We start from the raw sequence: 26,404 nt of genomic DNA, 5'->3' as shown, positions 1-26,404 counted from the left end.
ATAACTGGAACCAGTCTTGTTGCCCTTCTCTGTACTTTTTCAAGCGCTTCTATGTTCTTTATATACTAGACACAATAATCTAAATATGACCTAAAAGACATAGTTTCATATTAATTTAACTTTGCTTTGTAATTTTTACTCTTACTATATATCCCAGTATACCAGATTGTGAGTGATAGATATTTCACAGTATGGAGGTCTCCATCATGGGGATGAAAGCCCAGTAGCTATGCAAAGAATAATTCAGCCAGAAATGTTGCTTTATTTGATGTTACATTGCCAAAAATGCCAGTATAAACAAAAAGCAAATTTTGCATGTTGCAATTTATTTCATGTAAAGAAAAGCATGCACAATTTGGATTCAGAATAATTATGTTCACAGGTACATACAGACCCCTTTTGCAGTATCTTTTATTACAGCAGCTGATTTTGTCACATCAGTACATGACTGCCTTGAAGAATGAAGAATCACACAATGCCAAGGAAAGTGTGACCTTTTAAAATTACCTCTTTTTTTCCACTCCATTTAAAATTGTCACGAGAATGAAAAAGCCTTCCAGTTATTGTTCATATGTGTCTAGTTCACAGCCACCATTCAGGTCAAAGGTCATCCTTGTAAATTAAGTTTCATTAAAACATGTTCCCATCTGTGTCTTTGGTAACAGTGTCTGCAGGTCTGAGGACTTCTGTTTGGCCACTGTCCTGAGGTGTTTGGATCTCCTGGGGGATTTTGATGCCCTGAGGTGTTTGGATCTCCTGGGGGATTGCAGTGTCCTGAGGTATTTGGACCTCCTGGGGGATTTTGATTTCCTGAGGTGTTTGGATCTCCAGGGGGATTTCATTGTCCTGAGGTGTTTGGATCTCCTGGGGGATTGTGATATCCTGGGGGGCCTTGTCATCAAGCCACGGTCTTTCCGTTGCAGCATCCTTGAAGGTTTGAATGTCTTTATGGGCCTTTCCATTTAACTGGTTGTCCTGGGGAATTTCCATGGGAGTCTGGATCTCTTTAGGGCTGTCAGTGTGGAACAGAATACTGTTGGCCTGTTCCGCCCTGGCTAGACGCTGTAGCTCTTCCATTCTCACAGCCAGGGCTGCTGCCTTGTATCTGGCAATCTTCTTCCTGTTCCTGGTGAGGAAATAGCCATGATAGGATGATAAATAAAGTACTGTCACTATGTCAGGCACCATGTGAATTGATCTATCATAGCACCCTCTGACTGATTGTCTGCCTGTCTGACTTAATGAATTACATATTTTCTGCATAATGAAGTACTGTTTACATTATGTAAATCAAATATCTGCATCAAAGCTATAGAATACGTAACCTATTGAGGAGATCATTTATTGACCTATATCCACAGAGGAATACTAGGGGAAAATCTTGTTTGTGAAAATGTTCAGCAGTCCCTTTCGCTGAACTGTGTGTGTGTGTGTGTTTTTGTTGTGATTTTTTTTCTTTATGTAAAACATCTCATCTGATCACAAATTTTGTATTAAATTGCATTTAATTCTGTAATTTGTGTTAAAGCAATGAAAATTTACTATTATTTTTGCAAAGAGTTTAGACAGCTGTGTTAACTGTTTTGAGAGCACTGAGTTTCTTAAATGTTCCAAATAATAGAGAGATTCTGTAATATAATACAGTGCTCACTGTCTGATTTAGTTTGCATTAATCTCACACAGTTCTTTGTTAACTTGCATTAATCTTACACAGCACCATCATTTTAGATCTGTCTGATCTAGCTGAAAGAATATTTAGTTTGTTTTTAAAGATGTCTTTAGATGTGTTATTATAAACTATGTACATATGCTCACCTGTTTGCCATCAGACCCATGACCAACAGTATACTTCCCAGTAGCAGAGCTCCAAAGGATATGGCCAACATGGCATACTTCCAGGATGATTCTGCAGAACACAGAGCTAGAGTGAAAACTAGATGACACCTTTAGTAATTTTAGAACACCTGTTCACCTGTGTTCTCTCTGTACAGTCAGTACAGTGATGCCACTCACAAATCGCTATTTAATTTCAGTGTGCTATGGACAACTCTTAGGTTTTAGAAATTCAGGTTTACACGTGTGAATCTGGAAAAGGTTTCACAATGATTTGATAGTTCGGCTAATTGAAATATTTTTGTCACTTTTGAATAAACTGAAGATGGCAGGCTCTTATAAGAACTTCTCAGTATGCTTACTAATCTAACAGACACTGTAGAAAATCAAACGCTCAATGATGAGCACTTTGGGTCATAAGGGACACAAGATCAGTAGTGTGGTCAAACCTCTGGGCAACCACACTGATAATAACTAGATTTGTATGCATTTCCTGAATAAAATGCTGTGTGATTGCCTGTATTCATTATTGACTGTACACACAAATTTGTGTGCGTTGGAGTTACCGTTGGAGTTACCATGTTAAAAGCATGGCTGTAAGCACTGATAGCAAGTTTTATGTCAATTGACCAAAGACTGGGTGTAACTGAGATATGCGGTCATGTCCTGTTTGGGTCATTTGCCTTTGATTTGGCTGTAATGGATGAATCAAAACTGCATCATAGAACCTGTTTGAGGCTGGGTCTGAAGATGATCTGTGCCAAGTTTGGTGAAGATTGGACAAAATTTGTGGCCTGTGAAAATTTTCTTATTTTTTTAATTAAAAACGGTTAAATGGCGGCTGTGACCCGAGATGGAAAATCTGGTGAAACAATTCATGAAAAATGAGCTTAAAATGTCCAAGGAGCTAGCGACTGAAGCCATAATTGAAAGAGCTCACAGGCTCGGCTGCAGAAATGATCCAAAATAACCCAGACCTGTTGTGGCGAGATTCCTCAACTTCAAAATAAAGATGGACGTATTGGAACACAGAAGAGAATTAAAAGGTACACAATTCCCGATGTATGAGCAATTCCCTCGTGAAATTATGGAAAGAAGACTCCTCTACCCAATAATGAAGAGCAACAGGGTGCAAAACAACAAAGTGTGTTTGACTGTGGACAAATTATACATCAATAATCAGCTATACAGGGACTCAAAAGTTACACCATGGTTGTGAGTAGAAGACTTTTTTTCTTTCAATTTTGATGAGATGTGAATCTACAACATAGTCTTCAGACAAGCCCATCACTTTTGGGTATAGTTTATTAATCCAGTTGGAAGAAAAGGTAGTGTTGAGAGACTGTTGCTGTTCTTCGGTTGTTGCTGTTTTTGCCTTGTTATGTTTTTGTTGTTTTGTTTCTTGTTTTATTTTTCTGTTCATCTCTCCTCAAAGAGGGGTTGGGTTTGGGGGCCAGTGTTGTGGGAAGGGAGGGTGGTGTGGATTGAGGAGGAATGCATATTTCTATCTGATACGGGAGGGCAGTGGAGGGACAACTTCTTGCATCTTAAGGTAGCATTTTACATCTTCCATCTTCTTCACAATGTATACATTCCAAGATTTGATCATGATATAAAAACATTATAAGTTCTAAACTTAAGCCTTTAAATAATGGGAAGTGAAGAAGTTATTATTGCAAGCTATAATTGTAATGGCCTAGCAGATAAAAAAAAGACAACAACTATTTACCTGGTTAAAACATAAAGAATACCCATTTGTCTGTTTGCAAGAAACACACTCAGTACCTTCAGATGAAACTGTTTGGAAGGAGGAATGGGGTGGTCCAATATTGTTTTCCCATGGTTTAAAAAACTCAAGGGGAGTCATGATCTTATTTAAAAATAACTTCTCAAGCTTCAGAAATAGATTCTCAAGGAAGATGGCTCATTTTAAACATAACTATTGAAGACAAGCAAGTCTTTTTGATTAACTTATTGGCCCAAATAACGATGATCCAAACTTCTTTAAGTTAATTCAGAGGAGGCTCATCCATTGAGGAAAGGGAGGACCATCCTCCCTAAAATTTCAGGGAAAAATAAACTTCCAAATGAAAAATAAATACATGTAAATTTAACAGATTAATCTGTTAAAGTACTGATAATATTACTATTTTAACACTTCAAAGCCACAAAAATCGTCTCCCTGTGTCAAAATACCGACAGCACCCCATACCGCAATTGAAAATTACTGTATGGAGGTCCGACCTCCCCAAGCCTCTCATTGATGTCCATTATAAACAGTTGTTACCCCAGCGGCTCGTGAGTCCTGGCTTTTAACATGAGGGTGAATGGCAGTAAGGGAGGACGAACCTCCCTTTGGGCGGGTCTAGCCAGAAGCTCTGGATTTAGCGCCTAATATCAGTAAACCAATCAGTGAACCTGACTGCACTGATGAATACCTATTCAGAGTTTTGAGGGAGGGCGTTATTGATGATATCATGCAAGAATCTTGTCTTGTGTCATTAGCCATACAGCAAGCATAACAATTGTCATGTTTAGTCGAGAAGTTTTTTTCTGTTGGAAGCTAGCTTTGTTGATTGCTAATAAAGCCCCAACGGAAACAGCGGACGTTGTCCATGTTTTATTAAATACACCATTTCACTCGTTGGACTACAGTGAGAACAGTTCCAAAAATGGAGATTACCAAACCAAATGGTAAGGTCAGTTTGTTCAGCACCACATGGTATGAGAAATACAGATGGCTCACTGGCAGCCTAACGAACAACCGTCTGTATTGCAGGCCTTGCCTGCTAATGGGGAAACATGGTCTATTCAGGGATTTAGTGATAGAAAGAATTTGGATAGGACAACAAAACGCCACGATAGATGTAAAGACCATGTTGGTGCTGCAGTTAGATTGAAATTGCTGGGCAGGATGCCAATCAGTCAAGTTGTGGATGAGAGTGTACAGTTGCAAACGGCGCAGCACAATGCAAATGTGCATCGTAATAGAGATACTGTGAAGCGCCTGGTTGATGCCACTGCTTATATGGGCATGCAAGAATTAGCATTAAGGGGGCATATCGAAGGGGCCAGTTCAGACAAGGGAAACTATAGAGAGCTAACAGAGGTGACTGCACGATATGACGATTTACTTGCAGAGCATTTGTAGTCTTCATCGGTGTTTACCGGCATGTCTAAAACCATCCAAATGATTTAATTTCAGCAATAGCCACCTCAATTGAAGGCGAAATCAAGCAGGAATTAGACGCAGCTCCATTCTTCTCTTGGCAGATTGATGAAACCGCAGACATAAGCTGTCATTCACAGCTCACAGTCATCGTCAGATATGTAAACCATCAGGGAACTATTCAGGAACGTTTTCTGGGTTTTTTCGATGTTCCGAGGGGGCGGGATGCGCAGTCGTTGTTCAAGGTTGTTGACTTCTTTTTCAAATGAATGCCTGTGTACCCTCAGTAATTAGCTTAAACCTGGCACGTCCCGTTCACTCTAAGACTACAATTTATCAGTTTCAATCAGTATAACAATCTGTTTTTAAATTCTAGCAATTTGGATTTAAAACAACAGAACGCAGCAATTTACCACTTTTTAGGTATATTTTTATTGGCAACTGGTTTTGGTGTCATCTTCAAATTCATTTTTATTATATATGGTTATGTGAAGGACAGAACACAATTGTCATTCCCACTAGCCTCCCAGGCTATGCACTATGTAGTTCTGTGGTCGACCACCCTTGAAAATGTAAGAACTGCTTTCACAGCACAACATTGCCAACATGTCCCAAAAAGACACCAATCAGAATGCTAGCAAGCTTTTGTCAAGTGCTTACAGTGCTGTTGTTGTATTTTGTGTCTTTTAGGTAGTTAGCTCACCAGTTGTAGACCAAAGCTCCTTACTGCTGCTTTAAATGTGTCTGGGTTTTACATGCCTGCATATGCCCTCACCAACCCCACCACCAACACCACCACCACCACTACCACCAAACTTCACCAAGTGCACCTTCCTTCCTCCCCTACTTTTACAACCACCAGCTGCCACTGAGTTAATTTATAATAACATAAGGGCTGCAAAATTTACAAATGATTATTATATAATGGTTGGACATTATAACATAGTTCAAAATACTCTTATGGATCGTAAACGTAGTAACTCAATCAATTACCACCTGCATGTGTCTACAAAAATTACATCTCTAATGGACACAATGGACCTGATAGACATTTGGAGATTAAAAACCCAAGATAACATAGGTATACATGGAGAAGACAAAACCAGGCAAGTCATATAGATTATTTCATTATTTCATTCTCCTTGATATCCAGAGTAAAAAAGGTTTTAACTGAAGACAAATAAGATCTGATCATCAACTTGTATCACTCCATGTAGAAATGACTGAATATCCCCGTGGTCGTGGCTATTGGAAATTCAATCAAAAATTACTAGAGGGCCGGACATTTTTAGAAAGAACAAAGGAATTCATCACAGAGTTTTTCTCACATAACATAGGATCAACAGACCCTCTTACTGTTTGGGACACATTTAAATGCGCTTTTAGAGGACACTCAATTCAATTTGCCTCACAAAGACAGAAACAGTTTAGGTTAAACCCACGTTTCTCAAAGTGTGGGGCGCGCCCCACTAGTGGGGAATAGAGACATGACAAGTGGGGTGCGACGAACAGGAGGAAATTTTTGGCCCAAGTTTGAGGACAGTATTCCTGGCAGATTCTTGCGCCAAGGTGGGGTCTCTGATATGGGCGAGGACTCACGGGCGAAGTGAATTTGAATATACCAATCACTTGCCATCAGTGTTTAATTCTGATTTATCTATCTATCATCTGTCTCTTCTTTATACAATCTTCCAACACCGTATTCAGCAACAGTCAGTAGTCCTATGCATGCGTGACAACTAGCATAAAATGAATAAAGAGAGCTTCTATTCCAGTTTCACAATTGGTTGATTGCGAATTATTTTCAAAATGTATCAAACCCCCCCCCCCCTCCTTTGGAACGCAGCACATACAGGCTGTCAGTCTTGATGCAGAACGTGGTGTTAGTGTTTACTATTAGCTTATCGTTCCTTGCTTTGCTGTCTAAAGAACAATTTTGGCAGAAAATAAAAGAACTTACCATTACATTTACAGTTACAATCGCTCTTTCCGCAAATTGAAATTGCTTAACACATCCACAGTGTCCCAGGAAAGACTAGCATTGGCTTGTCTATCGAGAACCGCATGGCAAGACAAGTGGATCATATGGCTATCATAGCAAGATTTGCTGTGGCCACAAAGAAGTTTTAACGTAGGACAATAGGGTTTCCTTTGTCAGTCTGGAATGCCCACTGTGGCTTCGTTGCTTGCAGTCTGTGTGAGTGAGCTCTGAATTGGTCTGAATTGGTTGATCTGAACTGGGTAGTATTTTGTTTACTTAGTTTGTGGTTGTGTGAGAGAAGGTGAGCTCATGGCTAGCTCAAGATGTTAAAGGTGGTCGAGAACACTGCAGCTGAAAAGGAGGTCAGGACATTGTGTCAGGCTACCAGAGAGTCTGTCCAGGTCAGTCATTGAGAAGATTAAGTGCACTAGTTTATTTAACCTGTATTTTGATTGTGATGCTTAATGTTGCTTGCAAAGGAGATGGGCTAGAAGTAAACCAAATTTGTTGGTCGGTTAGCAACACAGTCAAATAGGCTGCTGCTGATGTACAACACTAGTTAGCAAGAAATTAACCTGGAATATTATTTCTGAATGGTTCTCCTTTCAAGTATGTGGTGTAGCCTAAGGTCAAATTCATGGCATCACAAAATTCGTGGCCAGTGATGACCAGTGACTCCACTCTTAGGCTGAGGTTTCCAGTTCAGACACTGAGTGAATTCTGACTTGGAGTGGAGAAGGAGCATCCACTCATTGGGCAGAGGGCTCTGACCATTCTTCTTCCCTTCGCTACATCCTATCTCTGTGAGATGGGATTTTCAGCTGTTGCTTCACTGAAAACAAAGCACAGATCTCATCTTAACATTAAGCATGACTTGAGAGAGGCAGTATCAAGCCTACAACCCCATTTTGAAAAGATGTGCACTGCAAAACAGGCTCATTGCAGCCACTAAAGTAGTGATAAGATTCCTATATTGTTATAGCTTTTTTGTCAAATATATTCACTCTTTTTGCACAGTTTTCAATGTGGAAAAGTGAAGCAAAGCAAAAACACAAGTAGCCTACACTTTTATTTTCTCCATTTCTGAACTTGATGTTATTAGAGACAAAGTGCAAACACAATTGCATTATTATTTTCTTTACTTTTGAACTTAGTGTTATTTGATGCAAAGTGATAACACAATTCAACTTTTATTTTCTGTATTTTGAACTTTTTATGGTGTTATTTGATGTTATTGTTTTAAAACGTGATGTTATTTCAATAAATTTGATCAGTTTAAACGTAAAGCCTAGTTTATTGCCATTTTGTTGAGTCGATTGGGGACAGGTGGGGCTTGGAACCCTTCCCCACCTCCAAAGTGGGGAATGGCAGAAAAAATTTGAGAAACACTGGATTAAACGAACTAGAAATTTAAAAACAGATTGAAATGCTTACATCACTTGTGGACAGCTCAAAAAGCAACTCAGGAGGTGTTTGACAAATTGGACCAGAAACAAAGAGAATTTGAACAACTAATATATGACAGGTCAAGTATTATATATTACAAAAATAAAGCAAAATGGATGGAGAAGGGGGAAAAAATGCAATAAATTCTATTTAAACCTTCAACAGAGAAATAATGCAAAGAAAAATATACTAAAATTAAATAGGAATGATTCAAAAATTCTCACTACACCAGTTGATATTTTGAATGAAGTAGAGAAATATTTTAGAGATATTTTCATTTAAGACCTCACCCATACAATTAATTGAAGACAAGTGCAAAAAATATTTGACGAACAGAAAGAATCATGTGAAGGCCTAATTACAGAAAATGAGCTTTACTAATCTATTATGTCCTTTCAGCAGGGAAAAACACCTGGCCTTGACGGTATTCCAATTGAAGTGTACCAAACATTTTATGAACAAAAACCCTCCTTACATGTTTTAATTTTTTGTATGGAAAAGGTATGCTCACAGATACTCAGTAGGAAAGTGTAATCTCTCTGTTGTTAAAGCAAGAGCCTCGTGGCCAATATAAAGATCCAGTCTACCTGAAAAACTGGAGATCCCTTACACTTCAGTGCTATGATGCCAAAATATTAGCCAAATGCATAGCTTTTCGTATTAAACATGTCTTACCTGATATCATACACCACGACCAGTCTGGTTTTATGCAAGGACGAAATATTGCAAATAACATAAGACAGTTACTTGAAATTATAGAACACTATGATAGAACAAAGAAACCAGGATTAATTTTTATAGCAGATTTTGAGAAAGCTTTTGATAAAATAGGATGGGATTTTATATATAAACATTTGGAATTCTTTAATTTCGGAGATTCTTTAATAAAATGGGTTAAAGTTCTATATAATGACTCTACTAGCAAAGTTATAAATAATGGATATCTATCAAAACCTATCACACTCTCACGGGGGGTAAAACAAGGTTGCCCTTTATCCCCATATTTATTCATCATAGCAATTGAAATTCTTGCTGTTAAAATAAGATCAAATAATAACATCAAAGGTTTGGAATTGCAAGGGCTAAATACAAAAATTTCAGTGTATGCTGATGACTCAAGTTTCTTGCTAAGCCCTGACAATAAATGCCTGCAAAACCTCATAAAAGACCTAGACGACCTCACAAACCTATCTGGACTAAAGCCAAACTATGATAAGTGTCACATATTGAGGCTTGGACCACTGAAAAATACAGATTTCTCCCTACCATGTGATTTACCAATCAAATGGACAGATGGATCGGTTAATGTACTTGGTATTCACATCCCAGAGAACATGAATGAAATATAAACTCTTAATTTTAATAATAAACTCAGTAAAATCACAAAGATCTTGCAGCCCTGGAAAGGAAAACATTCGACCATTTATGGCAAAATAACTTTAATTAATTCATTAATTGTATCCCAGTTTACCTATTTATTCATGGCATTACCAACTCCTGAAGAATCATTTTTCAAAACATATGAACAGAAGGTGTTCCAATTTATATGGAGCGACAAACAAGATAAAATTAAGCGGACATATCTCTATAATGATTACCTATCTGGTGGTTTAAAATTACTACATTTAAAAGCATTGAATCTCTCACTTAAAGCTTCCCTTATTCCTAAATTCTATTTCAACTCACAATGGTTTTCCAGTAGATTACTTAACAGTGTTCACACCACGTTTAAAAAAAGGCCTTTTTCCATTCCTACAAGTCAAGCCTATGCATTATTCAGTAATTAATTACATATTCTTTAATGTCTCCACTTTTTTGAAAGAAGCTCTACAAAGATAGAACAATGATTTTTTTTGGAAACAAATGTTTGACAAAGGCATAATTTTTATAAAGGATAAGTTGATGAAGAAGGTAAACTCAAGTCATATACACAACTAAATCATATTTATGGAACTGTTTGCACACTACAGCAATACAATCACCTTATCAGATCTTTACCACAAACGTGGAAAAGGAAAATTAGAAATGGTACTGTTCTTTCCACCCTGTCTACGGGGAGGGTAAGGGGGGAGGAAGGGCTGGGGGGGCTAGAGGAGGGAGGAAGCCTGGGGGGTGGCTAGAGGGTGGGGGAGGGGGTCTATTTAAAAAAAAAAAAGTGTGAGCAGACCTAATATTGCCCAATTGGCCAATGGAAGGGAAATGTCATCATATCTAACAATGGAAAAAATAACATAAATGGTTATGGGTAAACAAGACAATTTTGAAAAGGATTGGGGTCAATTTTTGGATTTTGTTGAGCAGAGTGATGTGGGTGAAATATTGACTAATGAAGAGAACTCGGGGTAGTATTCTACACCTTGTGAACAATTCAGTAATTTTGTCTGTTCTACGCTTTTGTAATACCCCTGTTTTGTCTTAGATGTTTCTTAATTTTTTTTTTACTTTTGATGTGGTTATTGTTGCTTTTTTGACTTATGTTTGCTCTGTTGCTGTTGTTTCATGTCTTACATGTAATATTTCTGCTTATACTTATACATATTTCTGCTTATGTCTTGTTAAAGAAGAAAAATCAATAAACATTGTTTAGAAAAAAAAATGGTGGCCGTGTCAATTAAGTTGACAACAATTTGTTATGTCTCATCTTTGGGATCTCCCAAAGTATCACCTGACACAAGAGTCACTTTTGTCAAGGGAAAAACATTGACACTTAGAACGCAAACAGATGTTTTTGCTTATTGCAGTGCCCCCCAGTGGTCAAATGACAAAAGCACAACCTCAGGAAGGCATCCCAAGTCCATCTACCAAGTTTGGTGTCAACACATCAGACAATTGCTGAGATATGATCTCACTTCTGTTTGGCAGATTCACTGCCGATTTCGATTGGCTGCAATGGACAAACGGTTTCGAAAATCAAAAATCCATATCATAACTTTTTTGAGGCTTGGTCAGAAGATCACCTGTAGCAAATTTGGTGAAAATTGGACAAAGTTTGTGGCCTGTGAAAAATTTTTAAACTTTTTCATAAAATCCAATATGGTGGAAATTGACGTCATGGGGTGTGTTGAATTCGGCTTGATCCAAGGAATCCAACAGTACCAACGGTACATTTTTGAAAATCGGGCACACGGTTCAAAAGTAATGTGCATAGACGTTCTTCCAAATTTAACCTGTTGGTGGCGCTAGAGCATATGAGGCGCTGACATTAAACTTGGTGAAAAGAATCATGGGACTGTCCCCAATCAGTGTGCCAAATTACAAAACTTTTTACCAAACGGTACTAGAGGCTGCCATAGACACCCTAGCAAGAAGAAGAATAACAACAAGAATATAGCCGCAAGCGGAGATTATGGGGTCCAAGCACATTAGCGGAACATTGAATGGGTGATGGCTGCCATTGTTTCTGAGTCATCAATTTGTCCTTGAAAACTTTATCAGGACCTTTGACCAAGATGCAGTATACCAAATTCTAACTTTATTAGGGAATTGGTTTAGGAGATATGGCCATTTCTTTGCTATAGTGCCACCCATTCATGGATTTACACCAAACTTGATCACCTTAAGCCTATTGTCCTATAACTACCTATAACAGTTCTCATGTAAATCTGACATGTAATGTAAATGTTAAATAGGCCAATATTTTGCCATTCTGAAATACATGTATTATATGCTAGTATGTTTGCCATTAGAAGAACCTAAATGATTACTGCCATCTCAGGTCAGTGAAAGTTGACCTGAGTCTACGTGTCAGGGTCAATGAATGTTGATCTGGGTGTAGCCTTCTGGAATATAGCAAAGTGTAGTTTTTGACTGGGGGAGTGGTGGAAAGAGAGTTTGCCATGTAATTTTCTGTCGCGGCTCAGGCAGGGACTCAGGCGCGGACCACGGGAGCGTCGGGTTCAGAGCGTCTTTAACGGAATCGTCAGGCAGATCGCTAATCCGAAAACAAGCAGGGTCGAAAACCGGGAGACAGTCCGTGGACAGAGCGAGGAGCGGGAAATCGGAGCAGGCAAGGTCGGGGAACCGGACAGGCAGGCAATCAAGCGAACGAGGCAAGGAGGCAGGCAAAAACGAGGTCAGGGTACAAGCAGGGTCGAAAAACGGGAAACAGGCAGACAGAAGCATAAAGCAAACGCGGGGACGAAACAGGCGAAAAACACTGTGACGAACTAGCAACCGGACAGGGAAAAGCAGGGAACATATAGGGCAAGGCTGACGAGGGGATGGAAAGCAGGTGTGCAGGCAATCAGGCGGGCAGAGACCGGGCGGGGAGCGGGGCAGGAAAAACACAAGGAAAACAAAAGCACGACAGCTAGGGAGGCGGAGCACTGACAGTACCCCCCCCCCCTCTACGGACGCCCCCAGGCGTCCTAGCGGGTGCGCCAGGATGCCGGTGGTGGAAGTCCCTGATGAGGGCAGGATCCAGGATGTCCCTGGCAGGGACCCAACACCTCTCCTCGGGGCCGTAGCCCTCCCAGTCAACCAGGTACTGGAGTCCGCGCCCCCCTCGCCTAACCTTAAGCAGGCGGCGCACAGTGTATGCCTTTGTCCCGTCGATCAGGCGAGGAGGTGGAGGAGCCCGCGGAGCCGGGCAGAGGGGGCTACGGACGACGGGCTTGATCCTGGAGACGTGGAAGGTGGGATGTATGCGGCGGAGAGAGAGCGGTAGCTTAAGGTGGACCGCCGCGGGACCGATCACTTTGGCAATAGGGAACGGCCCGATGAAGCGAGGAGTGAGCTTGCGGGAGTCTGTCCTGAGGGGAAGATCCCTAGTGGAGAGCCACACCCGCTGACCCAGGCGATAGCGGGGGGTTTTGGAGCGGCGGCGGTCGGCGAAGCGCTTAGTCTGGGCTGAGGCTCGCAGCAGGGCGAGCCGCGCACGTCTCCAGGTGCGGTGACATCGCCGGATGAACGCAGCCGCTGAAGGGACGCCGACCTCTTCCTCCTGGGCTGGGAACAGGGGGGGCTGGTAACCTAGACAGCACTGAAAGGGAGACAGTCCCGACGACGACGAGGGCAGGGAGTTGATGGCGTATTCTACCCATGGCAGTTGCTGGCTCCATGCTGACGGCTCTTGGGAGGTGAGACACCGCAGCACAGTCTCCAGTTGCTGGTTCGCCCGCTCGGCTTGGCCGTTGGACTGGGGGTGGAACCCGGACGACAAACTGACCGTGGCGCCCAGCAGCCTGCAAAAAGCCCTCCAGAAGTGAGAGGTTAACTGGGGACCCCGATCAGACACCACGTCAATGGGCAGCCCGTGCAGCCTGAACACGTGGTGTACAAGCAGTTGGGCGGTTTCTCTGGCAGAGGGGAGTTTGGGGAGTGGAACGAAGTGGACGGACTTGGAAAACCGATCAACGATGGTGAGGATGGTGGTGTTACCATTAGATGGGGGCAGACCGGTGACGAAATCCAGCGCAATGTGGGACCAGGGTCGTCGGGGAACCGGCAGGGGTTGCAGCAGACCAGCAGGCGGCTGGTTAGACGTCTTGTTTCGGGCGCAGACCGAGCAGGCAGAAACAAAGCTGCGGACGTCCTCTTTAATGGTGGGCCACCAGAACCGCCGACTGATGAACACCGCCGTACGTCGGGCGCCGGGATGGCAGGCGAGTCTGGACGAGTGTCCCCATTGCAGGACCTGGGATCGGACAGAACAAGGAACGAAGAGGCGATTAGGGGGACAGGAGCTAGGACCCGGTTCGGTCCGGAGAGCGGCGTGGACGATGGTCTCGATGTCCCATTGCGCCGCTGCGACCACACATCGGGCAGGCAAAATGGTGCTGGGTTCCTGGATCTCGTCTGCTGGCGCGAACTGGCGAGACAGAGCATCGGGTTTCCCATTCTTGGCTCCCGGTCGGTAGGACAGAGTGAAGTCGAACCGGGAAAACAGCAGGGACCAGCGGGCCTGTTGGGGGTTCAGACGCTTAGCCGACCTGATGTATTCCAGGTTCTTATGATCGGTCCACACCAGGAACGGCGTCTTCGCCCCCTCCAGCCAATGCCTCCACTCCTCCAGCGCCAGTTTAACAGCGAGTAGCTCCCGGTCACCGATGTCGTAATTACGCTCAGAGGGTGAAAGACGGTGGGAGTAGTAAGCACATGGGCGGAGCTTGTTGTCGGAAGCAGAGCGTTGTGAAAGGACGGCCCCCACTCCCACGTCCGAGGCGTCCACCTCCACGACGAACTGTCGGGCAGGATCGGGCTGGGTTAGAATGGGCGCTGAGGTGAAGCGGCCCTTCAGGTTGCGGAATGCCTCCTCGGCTCCCGGGGACCAGGTAAAAGCCCTATTGACAGATGTCAAAGCAGTGAGGGGAGCCGCTACCGTGCTGTAATTCCGAACGAAGCGGCGGTAAAAATTTGCAAAGCCGAGGAAGCGCTGCAGCTCTCGACGGGAAGTGGGGCGAGGCCACTCCTCTACTGCTCGCACTTTCTGCCGGTCCATTTGGATCTCTCCCGCTGTGATCACGGAACCCAGGAAAGAGACGGTCTTCCGATGGAATTCGCATTTCTCCGCTTTGACATACAGGTGATTCTCCAGCAGGCGCTGGAGAACCCGACGGACATGCTGAACGTGTTTGGACAGGGAGCGGGAGAAGATGAGTATGTCGTCCAGGTAAACGAAGACAAACCGGTTCAGCATGTCCCGGAGCACATCGTTTACCAGAGACTGAAACACAGCTGGGGAATTCATTAACCCGAACGGCATGACCAAATATTCATAGTGCCCGGATGGAGTGTTGAAGGCAGTCTTCCACTCGTCTCCCTCACGGATACGGACCAGGTGGTAAGCGTTGCGGAGGTCGAGTTTGGTGAAGACGGTGGCCCCTTGCAACGACTCAAAAGCAGCGGACAGGAGCGGTAGGGGGTAACGATTCTTAACGGTAATGGCATTGAGACCCCGGTAATCAATGCAGGGACGGAGAGAGCCGTCCTTCTTACCGACGAAGAAAAACCCGGCCCCGGCAGGCGAGGAGGACAGGCGGATGATCCCGGCGGCTAGGGACTCCCGGATGTAGCGATCCATGGCCTTCCTCTCCGGCGGAGACAGGGAGTACAGGCGCCCCCTCGGGGGTGAGGAGCTGGGCAGGAGATCAATCGCACAGTCGTAGGGGCGATGCGGAGGAAGCGAGGTGGCGCGGGACTTACTGAAGACTGGCTTCAAGTCCAGGTACTCCGGCGGCACTGCTGACAGGTCCGGGAATTCCTCGGGTGCGGCGGCGTCAGGTGACACCGGAGTCAGAGCATCGCGAAGACAGTGGGAATGGCAGAACGGGCTCCAACCCAGAATCTTGTTGCCCTGCCAGTCAACGTGGGGTTGTGCTGAGCTAGCCAGGGATGGCCCAGGACCACGGAAGCTTGTGGGGTGTCTAGCACGTGCAACACGATCTCTTTGCGATGGTTGCCGGAGATGAGGAAGCTCACAGGGGGGGTAGCGTGGGTGATGCGGACCAGAGGAGCCCCGGTGATGGCGTGGGCTTCTAGCGGCGAGTGCAGCGGAAAAGGGGGCAGCTGCAATCGGGCCGCCAAGCCGGCATCAATGAAACTCCCGTCGGCCCCCGAATCGATTAAAACAGAGACAGCGTGGGATCGACCCCTGATGAGCAGAGTGGCCGAAAAAAGAGGGCGGATCTCAGGAGACTGGTTTAAAGGGGTCACGCTCACCTGTACTCCCCTTGCTACGGGTGAGCGCTGGCTTTTAACGGGGCAGGTCGCCACGAAATGCCCTGGCTGACCGCAGTACAGGCAGGCTCCGGCGCTGATCCTCCTCTGTCAATCGGCAGGGGACAGGCGAGTCATGCGAGTGCGGTCTGCTTGCATCGGCTCCGGGGAAGTAGGCGGCAGAATGGTGGGGCTACGCGCAACCGGTGCGGGCAGTTCTTGGAAGGGGCTCAGCAGTCCACTGGCTCCTCTCTCCCGGCACCGCTGCGACAGGCGCTGGTCGACACGGATGGCCAGATCCACCAGGGCGTCAAAGCTGGCCGGCAGTTCCCGAGTGGCCAGCTCGTCCTTGATGGACTCCGAAAGGCTGTGGAGAAAGGCGTCGTATTGCGCCGCAGTATTCCAGCCACTAGTGGCAGCGAGAGTGCGGCACTCGATCGCAAAATCCGACACTGACTGGCGCCCCTGGCGAATCCTGAGCATCTCCCTTGCAGCCTCGCGACCGTGTCTGGATCGGTCGAAGACCTTCTTCATCTCCTCAGCAAAGACCGTGAAGGAATGGCAGAAAGAAACGCCGGCGTCCCAGACCGCAGTGCCCCACTCCCTGGCACGTCCCGTCAGCAGGGTAATGACGTAAGCGATCTTCGCCCGGTCCGTGGGAAACGTGGAGGGCTGCAGTTCGAAAACCAGGGAGCACTGGGAGAGGAACGACCGACAGGTTCCTGGATCCCCCGCGTATGACTCGGGAGGAGGCAGACGGGGCTCCCGGCTCGGGGGTACTGGAGAAGCTGGAGGGGGAGCTGCCGCAGGCGGCGAGAGGCGATTACCCTGGCTCAGCTGCAACTGTTGCAGCTGGGACGTGACGCTGGCGAGGCTGGCAGCGAGGCCCTCCAGGGACCGGCCGATGGTTCCCAGCTGGGATTGGTGCCCCCCCAACAACGCGCCCTGCAGCTCCAGTGCAGCCCGCAGCTGGGGTAGGTCCGCTGAGTCCATGGTGGCTAGTTCGTACTGTCGCGGCTCAGGCAGGGACTCAGGCGCGGACCACGGGAGCGTCGGGTTCAGAGCGTCTTTAACGGAATCGTCAGGCAGATCGCTAATCCGAAAACAAGCAGGGTCGAAAACCGGGAGACAGTCCGTGGACAGAGCGAGGAGCGGGAAATCGGAGCAGGCAAGGTCGGGGAACCGGACAGGCAGGCAATCAAGCGAACGAGGCAAGGAGGCAGGCAAAAACGAGGTCAGGGTACAAGCAGGGTCGAAAAACGGGAAACAGGCAGACAGAAGCATAAAGCAAACGCGGGGACGAAACAGGCGAAAAACACTGTGACGAACTAGCAACCGGACAGGGAAAAGCAGGGAACATATAGGGCAAGGCTGACGAGGGGATGGAAAGCAGGTGTGCAGGCAATCAGGCGGGCGGAGACCGGGCGGGGAGCGGGGCAGGAAAAACACAAGGAAAACAAAAGCACGACAGCTAGGGAGGCGGAGCACTGACATTTTCATACAGATTGCTATCTGACACATCCAAAACCAGGGTTGGGAGTATTGTATTCCAATACAATTACTAATTACCTGTTAAAAAATGTAATCATTAACCTAATCCAAGTATCACAATATTAAAGTAACGTAACTTGATTACTTTCAGTTACTTTTGAATTGGATTGGATGTGCTAGTGAAATTGTTTAGCCTAATATAATGTTTTATGTTCTTAGTTAGGTTTATTAAAGTGGGATGTAAACACAAAATAATATATTTGCTTTTCATTACAATGACTCAAAAGCCATCTTCCAGCGCCCTCCCGTTTTGTTGTTTCTCCCGGGAAACTCCCGTAATTTCCATGGCAAACTTTATTATGATTAATCGTCATACACGGATCCATAAGTTTTGCATGTTTGTCTGACGTTATCCAAGTTGCCAGATCGTCTATGAAACACAATCTACACACTACATACAATTATTTATTATCCAACGCCCCCCGCCGAAAAAACCTCCCGTATTTTGAAACCTAAGTGCTGCCAGGTATGGCTACGGGACCTCCCGATTGCCACCGGGTATTTCACACACTGGCGGTAATTATGTGAATTTACTAACTATAATGTTAATTTGATAGCTAGCTAGCTAGCTAACAGTACTAAAGTACTAAGAACAGGTTGCTTGCAGTGTCTCTGGTAAAATTAACTATTTGGTCAGAAGAAACGTGATGAGGCTGCATTAGTTTGATAGCTAGCCAGATACCTATTAGTAATATGACAGTTCAGGAAAGTGCGTGAAAGCCAAATTAGCTACCAAGCTATATAGCTTTCTACGTCTTTTTTTTTATTGTAGCTAGCTAAACTAGCTATGTGTTTGTTTGTAAGGTGATATTTGTATTTGTCAGCGGAATGTGACAGTAGCTAGCTAGTTACATTTATTGTTTTGTTGTATTGTAGCTAGCTAGCTAGATTTGTCTTTGTAAAGTGGTATTTGTACTTTTCAGTTGAATGTGCAAGTAGCTAGGTAGGTAATTTAGCTTTCAAGCACTTTACTAACTATCAAATGTGAACGTTAACTTAGCTGACTGGATTTATGTGTAGTTAACATTAGCGGTTGGTCTTACCTATAAGTCCTTGGATGATGACAGCATTTTCACAGCTGTAAATCATAACTTGCACTGTACTGTGATGTTGTTCCCCTTTTCTGCTTTAAAGACAAACTAATGGTGAAATTTCCACCCAGTGAGAGCATTTTTTCACTAGAGGCCATGATAATGAATTGGCAACTGTAAGAGTGCCTATGGTTTCACTGGAGACCAGAGTGGTGTTGTGAGACTTAAGTGTGTTAAGTGTTGTAATGTGTGCGCATGTGCATGGTAGTGTATCGTTCTTTATTTTAAAATGTATTTTGAAATTGTAATCCTGCTAATAATCCCATTTCTACTAAAGGTATCGGTAATCTGATTACGTCTTTTTTCTGTAACTGTAACTGAATACAGTTACCTTTTTTGTATCCTTATTATGTAAGGCCGTTACATGTATTCCGTTACTCCCCAAGCCTGTCCAAAACAATCCTGCAAAGTTTCATGATTTTTAGGTCATAATTAAGTCAGTTTAAATGCTGCTGAAATTTGATTGGCTGATGGCGGTCAGTTTAAGGCCTCATGAAATTTGATTTGACATTTGACATTGTCACCCACTCTTATACTCACACCTATTGGCTTTATAGCATGTCCAATTGGCATTACCTGAATGTGTTTGGACTGTTGTAGAGAACCAGAATACCCAGAGGAAACCCACATGAACAGAGGTACAAGGTACAAACTGAGCACAGATGCACCCTGAACTTGAAACCTCCATATTGTTAGGCAGTAGTGCTACCCATTTGCACCACTGTGCTGCCCCCCACTACATATATGTCAAGCTTAAACATAAGCAGTGCCATAAAATGCAGTGTGCCTTCCTTAGACATTGCAATATGAAGTGTCAATGCTGTTGGAGGACTGCCATGGTTGGGTATATGAAAAAATCCAAAATCATGGGAAAAATGACAGAGAACATTCCATATTAGCTGAATACAATACCATGCCCCTGATTAGAAAAGGACCCCTCATTTTTCAACACCTTTGTTTGGTAAAAGACTTTTTGAAGATCAAATCTTAATTTTTAAAGGAAATAATTTCATTTGACATGAATTTAATAAAACGCATTCAAATGAATGAACTTATTCAAATGAATAAGTTATTTAAATAAAAATAAAAATAAACTGGTCTACTGGGATTTCTAATACCACTGAACAATCTCAGATAAATGGCGCCATCTGCTGTTCTTAATGTACAATGACATTAAAAAGTCTAGTCATCCCATACAAGACAACACCACTTTTCAGTCTTTGAAGTAGAATTTAAAAAACCCTGTCTTTCATTCAGGCCAATGTGGAAAGTCCAAGTGTTTCGTCAACACTGTTTAGTGTATTAGTTGTGGCAGTAGGTCAAAAGGTGCAGGAGATGAGCCTATTTTAAGTGCTACAAACTGATTGGTGGCCATCTTGTTTGCGTGACATGTAATGATGTAGTGATCTACAAGAAATTGGTTGCGATGTCTGCTTTTCTTTGTGCGGTCTGTGCCCTGTGATGTCCATTGGAACAAAATGTCATTAACATGTAGGTACACAGAAACATGCCTGTTTAAAGCTGTTTTTCAGTATAGCACCCCAAAGTGGCCAAATTTCACTAAACTTGGTGTGTTCCACCCAGGCCTCATGGTAAGCATGTCTAAATGAGTTTTATGCCAATGTAGAAAATCATTGCAGAGATATAGCGACTCTTCCTTCATGGCTCCTTCACGGGCGAATGTGTGGGTACACTGCGGCCATATTGTTCAACCTGGCAACTATCCTTTAACAACACTCAAAGACAATGGTCCAAAGACATAATACACAATTGTATTGTGCCAAGCTCTAGGAAGAGATGGTTAAATGTGTTTTTGACAAAATCAAAGATGGATGAAACACAAAATGGCAGACGCAGAGGTTTCATAAGTTCCCAGTTAGGGTCCTTAACTTTGATGAAGCATAAGAAATTTAGTTGAAATATCTACTTTTGTGCCAGAGTAATGGGGATTTAAATGTTTTTAGGAATGTACCTGCCAAGTTTCATGATGATAGGTCATAGTTAAGTCAGTATAAGGGCTGCTGAAATTTGATTGGCTGATGGTGGCCATCTTGTTTGCGTTATCAACTTGTCCTTTTAGACTTCATTAGGACCTTTGACCAAGAGAAAGCATGCACAATTTCAAGTTTGTCAGACTATTGGTTTTAATGGAGTTATGACCATTTGTTTGCTATAGCGCCACAAATTTGGTAGACTTGAGTCTAATGGGCTGTCGATGAAGGATCTCAAGCTTGGTGAGGATTGGACATTGCATTCAGGAGTTACACCTCATTATATCAATTGAGGCCATACCTGTAAGATTCATTGGTTTACTGTGGCCATGTTTTTTTAACGTAGCAACTTTCTTTATATAATATTTAAAGATCTTGGTCTGAAGATGCTGTGTTCCAAATTTTGTGCAAATCGGTGGCACTATCTAGGAGGAGATAGAAATTAAAGGTTTTACAAATACATCAAAATATTGGAAATCCAATATGGTGCTTAATGTTGGTCCAGACACCTTTTTGTTCAACTGGAGCCAGTTGGAATCAGGGGAAAAAAGAATTTTGATTCTACCCCAAACAGTTCAAGAGTTATAGCCCAAAACGAGTTGTGGCTTCCTATAGCACCACCATCTGGCTAATCGGGGTAATTTTTGGCGGAAATCCAATTTGGCGCATCATTTTGGTCCAAGAGGACCAATATGAAAGATGTGTTAAAATATAAGCAGCAAGGAGTAGCGATTTTTCATTAAATTTCAAAATGGCGGACAACCAAATATGGTGGAAATGAAAATTTTACATCTGTTCAACTTTACATGAGCCAAGGAATCAAAAGAAAAAAGAATCATAACTCTAAGCTAAAGACATCAAAAGTCATGTGCAAAAATTCAGTTGTTTTAGTTATAGCGCCACCTATGGGTGAAATGACACAAAACTTCTTGGACACTCTCAGGACTGTGTAGGAAGTCCATATACCAAGTTTGGTGTGAAGACACAAAGCATTGCCAAGATATGACCTCACTTCCTGTTTGGTGTCTTCACTCTTGAACTCATTTGCATGTTACGGGCAAAATCTTTGGAATATCTAAAATATTTGGATAACATTTGTGAGGCATAGTATCAAAATGATATGTACCAAATTTGGTAAAGATTGGACAGAAATTGTAGGAGGAGTAGCAAAAAAACTGTTTTCATAAAAATTCAAAATGGTGGAAAATTCTGAAAAAAGAATTTTGAAAGAATTCCAACAGGGTTAGGAGTTATAGCCAAAAATGTTAAGTGAACTTTGACCTGTGAAGCTGAAGGGCTTGATTTGCTGACACCAAGACTGGTGAGTGGACAGCTGGGACTGTCCTCTATGAGTGTGCCAAATTTCATAAAAATCCAATTCATAAAAAGCGTTCAATACTGCAATTGATTCTCAAGGGAGAAAGTATAAATAATAGTGAAGAATTCTCACATTTACAATATGTTCCTAGCACTTTCAGTGCTTGGCCACTAAATGGTGACAAATTTTAACAATTACAATAGGTGCCTTGCACCTTCGGTGCTTAGCCCCTAATAATAAGAAAACATAGAAACACACTGGGTGCCAACGCAGCTTCGCTGCTTGGCCCCCAATAATAAGCCACACAAGAACAGTATTGTGCTTGCCCTTCAGGCAACCACACTAATTATCTAGTCCTTTCCCATTATTATGCACCACGATTTTCCAGAACATCACAACGTCACAGCAGCCTGTGGTATAACCATGCACATGGGTTTGGGGACAACACTGTGGAATGTTTTCCAGCATGAGGACACAGCTCTGTCAGTGAACAAGCAAGACTACAGCCAATCACCAAAACACTCAAGAGCATTTCTCCTCAGTGACTGAGCTTTACAGCACATCAGAGGAGTAACATGTCCTCTTCCTGTGCATTTAAACAATGACTTACAATGATTATGTGCCATCACTGAGGCTGAGTGAATTTGGTGAGACACCAGCAGTGTGGTTACTCACGGTCTTCGGTACGGTAGTACCACTGGAGGAATGCCCTCTGTTTCTCAGTCATGGCCCCCTTTGAAGCACCTCGCTGATCATCCCCAGAGTCTTCAGCCTGCACGTCATCTGGGTCACCGGATGCCCGGTTGAACCCTGTCAGGAGAGCACAGACAGAGAGCATGTGTCTCCAACCTAATTAGTGTGCTATGTGGCCATGTGGCCCTGTGATCATATGACCATGTGAACCCGTAGCCTGGTGACCTGTGATGTTGGCGGTATCAGGATTCCCTGGCCCTTTACTGAGGGGCCTTGAAATCTACAGACCAGTGATTATAGCTGAGACAAACAGAGGTACTGCCCATCTGACTGCAGACCCTCCTTGCCTTTACATGTCTCCAGCACTTACTTGTCTTTGGACTGCAGACATCTCCCTCACCGAGGAGTCCCGGTGCATTCACCACTTTTCTTGAGACCCAGGTCACCACCTTCCCATTGCTGGTCATGTCCAGGGGACCAACATGGCTAGTCAGTCTGCTACCGTGACAACGCCAGCGAAGGAAAACACCATCATGTTTGCCTACTGTTACCATGCAGGGGGTGGTGAGGATGGCCTTGACCCTCCAACCAGACAGGCACCTCCCCGTGCCAACATTGACTAAGACATGGCCATCCTCCCAGAGCCAACGCTGGAGGTCAGATGTCAGGTTGCAGGGCTCGAGCTGCAGGCTCCCATTCTCCAGGGAGTCCCGCAAACACCAGCTGTGATTGTGATTGTGGATCACAAAACTGCATGCACCTGCAAGCGCAGACATGTCACATGGCATTAAATACTGCACACCTGCATTCTGCTTCAGCCAGGTTTTGAGACAAATCTTTTAAATTTTTGTTGCTGAGGTGCTGAGAACTTAAACACAACCAAGTACAGGCAGTAAGTCTAACATATGTGATTTTAATAGTCATAATGTCATATTAAGCACTCTACCTTGTAACAATAAATTTAATGCAGTCCACACATATAGCATTGTCCAAAGTTCATTGGAATCCCAAAATCTGTGGGAATAAACCAGGAAAAATGTGTTATTATTCATTGATAAGCTGTTTTTCAATGAGTGATTGTTCAGTTGATGATTAGATATACATTTATTACTGCTTGTCATTAATGCGCACTTTAAGTACTCCTAGAGGTGGGAATCTATTGAATAAATTGTTTAAATAATAATAAGCACTATTAGTAGTGGCAGTGGTGGTACTAGCAGTAGTAGTGGTAATAGAGATAGTATTGTTAATACTCATAATCAAATAATTGTTGGAACAACAGACAGAAATCATAAGCATGATAATAATCATAAATAATCATTATTACTTATGAACATCAAGGACCAACACCAAGTTTACAGTGGTTTCATTCATGTGTTAAGACCACAAAACCACTAAACTATATAGGAACTGGAAGAACTGCTTCTGATTAGGTCATCAACATTGTTCTCCCTGTTTCTGTACCAACAAGAATAATGTCATTCATTCTAGCACATATTTTCCCTCTACATCATCCTTTAAAATTACTAGGAATGAGAATGGAATAAGTCTTTCAGATCTGCTGCTGTACCTGAGGAAGAACTGAACAACTGATGTGTGAAGCACATGTAAGGGTCTTCTAATTGGAAACAGGAAGATAAAGCACATGGAAGCCCTCTTACCTTGCCGAAGGCATCCTGTTTGTTCTTTAGGGTGTCAGTTTATCTAAATGTGCAGCGGCAGATGTGACAGGCCTTTACTCGTAGATCAGACAGAGGCAGTCCAAAGGTCATGTGGGAGGAGCCTTACCATCTTATTCCTGGACCGCCCTGTTTAGGCTGTAACATAACACACGTTTGTTTCTACTTTTCCACAGTGTGTCACGTACTCTGCAAAAATACAAAGTTTTTCATTCAGTTCTATTCACAATGATCTTGACAGGAATCAAATATGGAGCCAACCAGATATGGAGCAAACCAGCAGAGAACAACAGATCAGTGCCATTCCTAATTCCTCACTCAATTGAGGAATTTTCTAATGAGAAACATGCTGGAATTTGTACCTGCTCCTTTTCAGTTCCTACAGGAATGAGTTCTCCAAAGTATGTTAATAAAGGCTTGGAGGTTCTCTATAGTTTCAGTAATAATATCTTTTGTGAGCATGTCGTAAGCATACATCTTAATTCTATTGTCTTGATCCATTCTATGAATCAATAATTAATACATTACAATGTGTTAAGGAAATTTTCATTCATTCAAATTCATTATTTAAACCATATCTGTTTACAAGATAGGGTGTTTAGTCAATTTTATAAGCTAATGTCCTTAACAATGATACTCCAGCAGATGTCCTTTTTCATGGCAACAGAATGATGAATAATTGCAAATATATAATTATATATAATAATATAAATATTTAATATTTTAAACCATACATTTTAAACATAGCAAAATAGTAACAAATAAAAAATAAACTGATATAAAGGCCATGGGAATGGTACAATGGACAATATTACTTAGTAATAAGCATTCACAGAAAAAAAAATTGCTTAAATTAAACTGACAGCATGGTGGAATATTGATGACTTGATAACTGCAAGACATACATCTTGTCACTGCACTGGTGTGATAAGTTAAACCATTTAAGGTCCATATGGGCAGTGCAGTGAGGGTCAATTCAAATCATGGCAATTACAAGTTAATTATTGCTGTATGAATAAACTGGCAAAAACCTTGTATGCTGCAGATGCATCAATCATTTACTTCCCAAAAGACCCCAAGCTCCTGCTTTGAAGGACTTTGAATTGTGCAAGCAGCTTTTTGAAGTCGGTTTTTGATCTCTCTGGGGCTTTGACCCAGGTTGCTTGCTTACTGTTAAGTTTGTAACGATTTGGTCATTCACAAGCCAAAGAACTCGAAAACTACAGAAATGACCTGTGGCTCTGCGGTCAAACACCTCTGATGTTACAATCTGCTGAAATATTTGTTCACACAAAAACAGATTAATAAGTATAGAGTGGGAAAGGGGAATGACATATATGTCACCTACAATAGCAAAGTCCAAGTGGCTTTGATCAGTGGGCTGTCTGTTATATGGCTGGAACATTGATAATAGCGCCTTACCTTATCTGAATATCCACACCGCAAGAACATGTATCATGCATTTTAAAACCTTTTCAGTTTGACAAATAAATACATATTCTATTACATCTCTGTTGTAAGCATACATCTTAATCATTCTATATATCATTATATATCTTGCGTTTCACGCCTCTTATTTCCTTATTGTGACATAACAAGTCTGAATGTAGCCAGAAAGAAAAATAGTTAAATAGAAATTTCTTTCTGGCTACATTCAGACTTGTTATGTCACAATAAGGAAATAAGAGGCGTGAAACGCAAGATATATAATGATATATAGAATGATTAAGATGTATGTGTCAGGAACGGGGATCGGGACACAAACGCGGACCACCGGGTAAACGGAACCAAGCGTTTAATAATAATCAGCGGGCAGTTCGTCGTACAGGGACAGGCAGGGTTCAAAAACACGGGGAAGCAGTCCGGGGGCAGATCCAGGATCGGAAGTCGGGGCGGGCAGAGTCGGTAACCAGGCGGGCGAAGTGTCAGACGGGTTCAAGTCGGCAGGCGAAGGACGAAGTCGGGAGACAGGCAGGATTCGGCAAACAGCAATCAG

The 26,404-nt window shown here is 43.1% G+C and overlaps 1 protein-coding gene across 1 annotated transcript; it reads right to left on the bottom strand.

Moving 5' to 3' along the window:
* Positions 1-307: 307 nt before the first annotated feature.
* On the bottom strand, positions 308-24,431 carry LOC118781904. Its single transcript, XM_036535043.1, has 6 exons — positions 24,391-24,431; positions 23,676-23,743; positions 23,100-23,489; positions 22,712-22,846; positions 1,816-1,906; positions 308-1,126 (listed from the first exon to the last, which is right to left on the bottom strand). Exons 1-6 carry the CDS (start codon positions 24,402-24,404, stop codon positions 631-633), a joined length of 1,194 nt encoding a protein of 397 aa, XP_036390936.1. The 5' UTR covers positions 24,405-24,431; the 3' UTR covers positions 308-630.
* Positions 24,432-26,404: the final 1,973 nt, after the last annotated feature.

The sequence above is a fragment of the Megalops cyprinoides genome, chromosome 8 (genome assembly GCF_013368585.1).
Source record: "Megalops cyprinoides isolate fMegCyp1 chromosome 8, fMegCyp1.pri, whole genome shotgun sequence".
In the NCBI taxonomy this organism is placed as follows: Eukaryota; Metazoa; Chordata; class Actinopteri; order Elopiformes; family Megalopidae; genus Megalops; species Megalops cyprinoides.
This window is presented reverse-complemented; position numbering and strand designations above follow the sequence as displayed.

What these genes read in the sequence shown, in the direction of transcription:
- LOC118781904 (XM_036535043.1), bottom strand. An exon ending in TGTCTGCAGTCCAAAGACAA is followed by an intron (nt 22,847 to 23,099) that starts GTAAGTGCTGGA and finishes CTCTCCTGACAG; the next exon opens with GGTTCAACCGGGCATCCGGT. An exon ending in GTACTACCGTACCGAAGACC is followed by an intron (nt 1,907 to 22,711) that starts GTGAGTAACCAC and finishes TGTGTTCTGCAG; the next exon opens with AATCATCCTGGAAGTATGCC.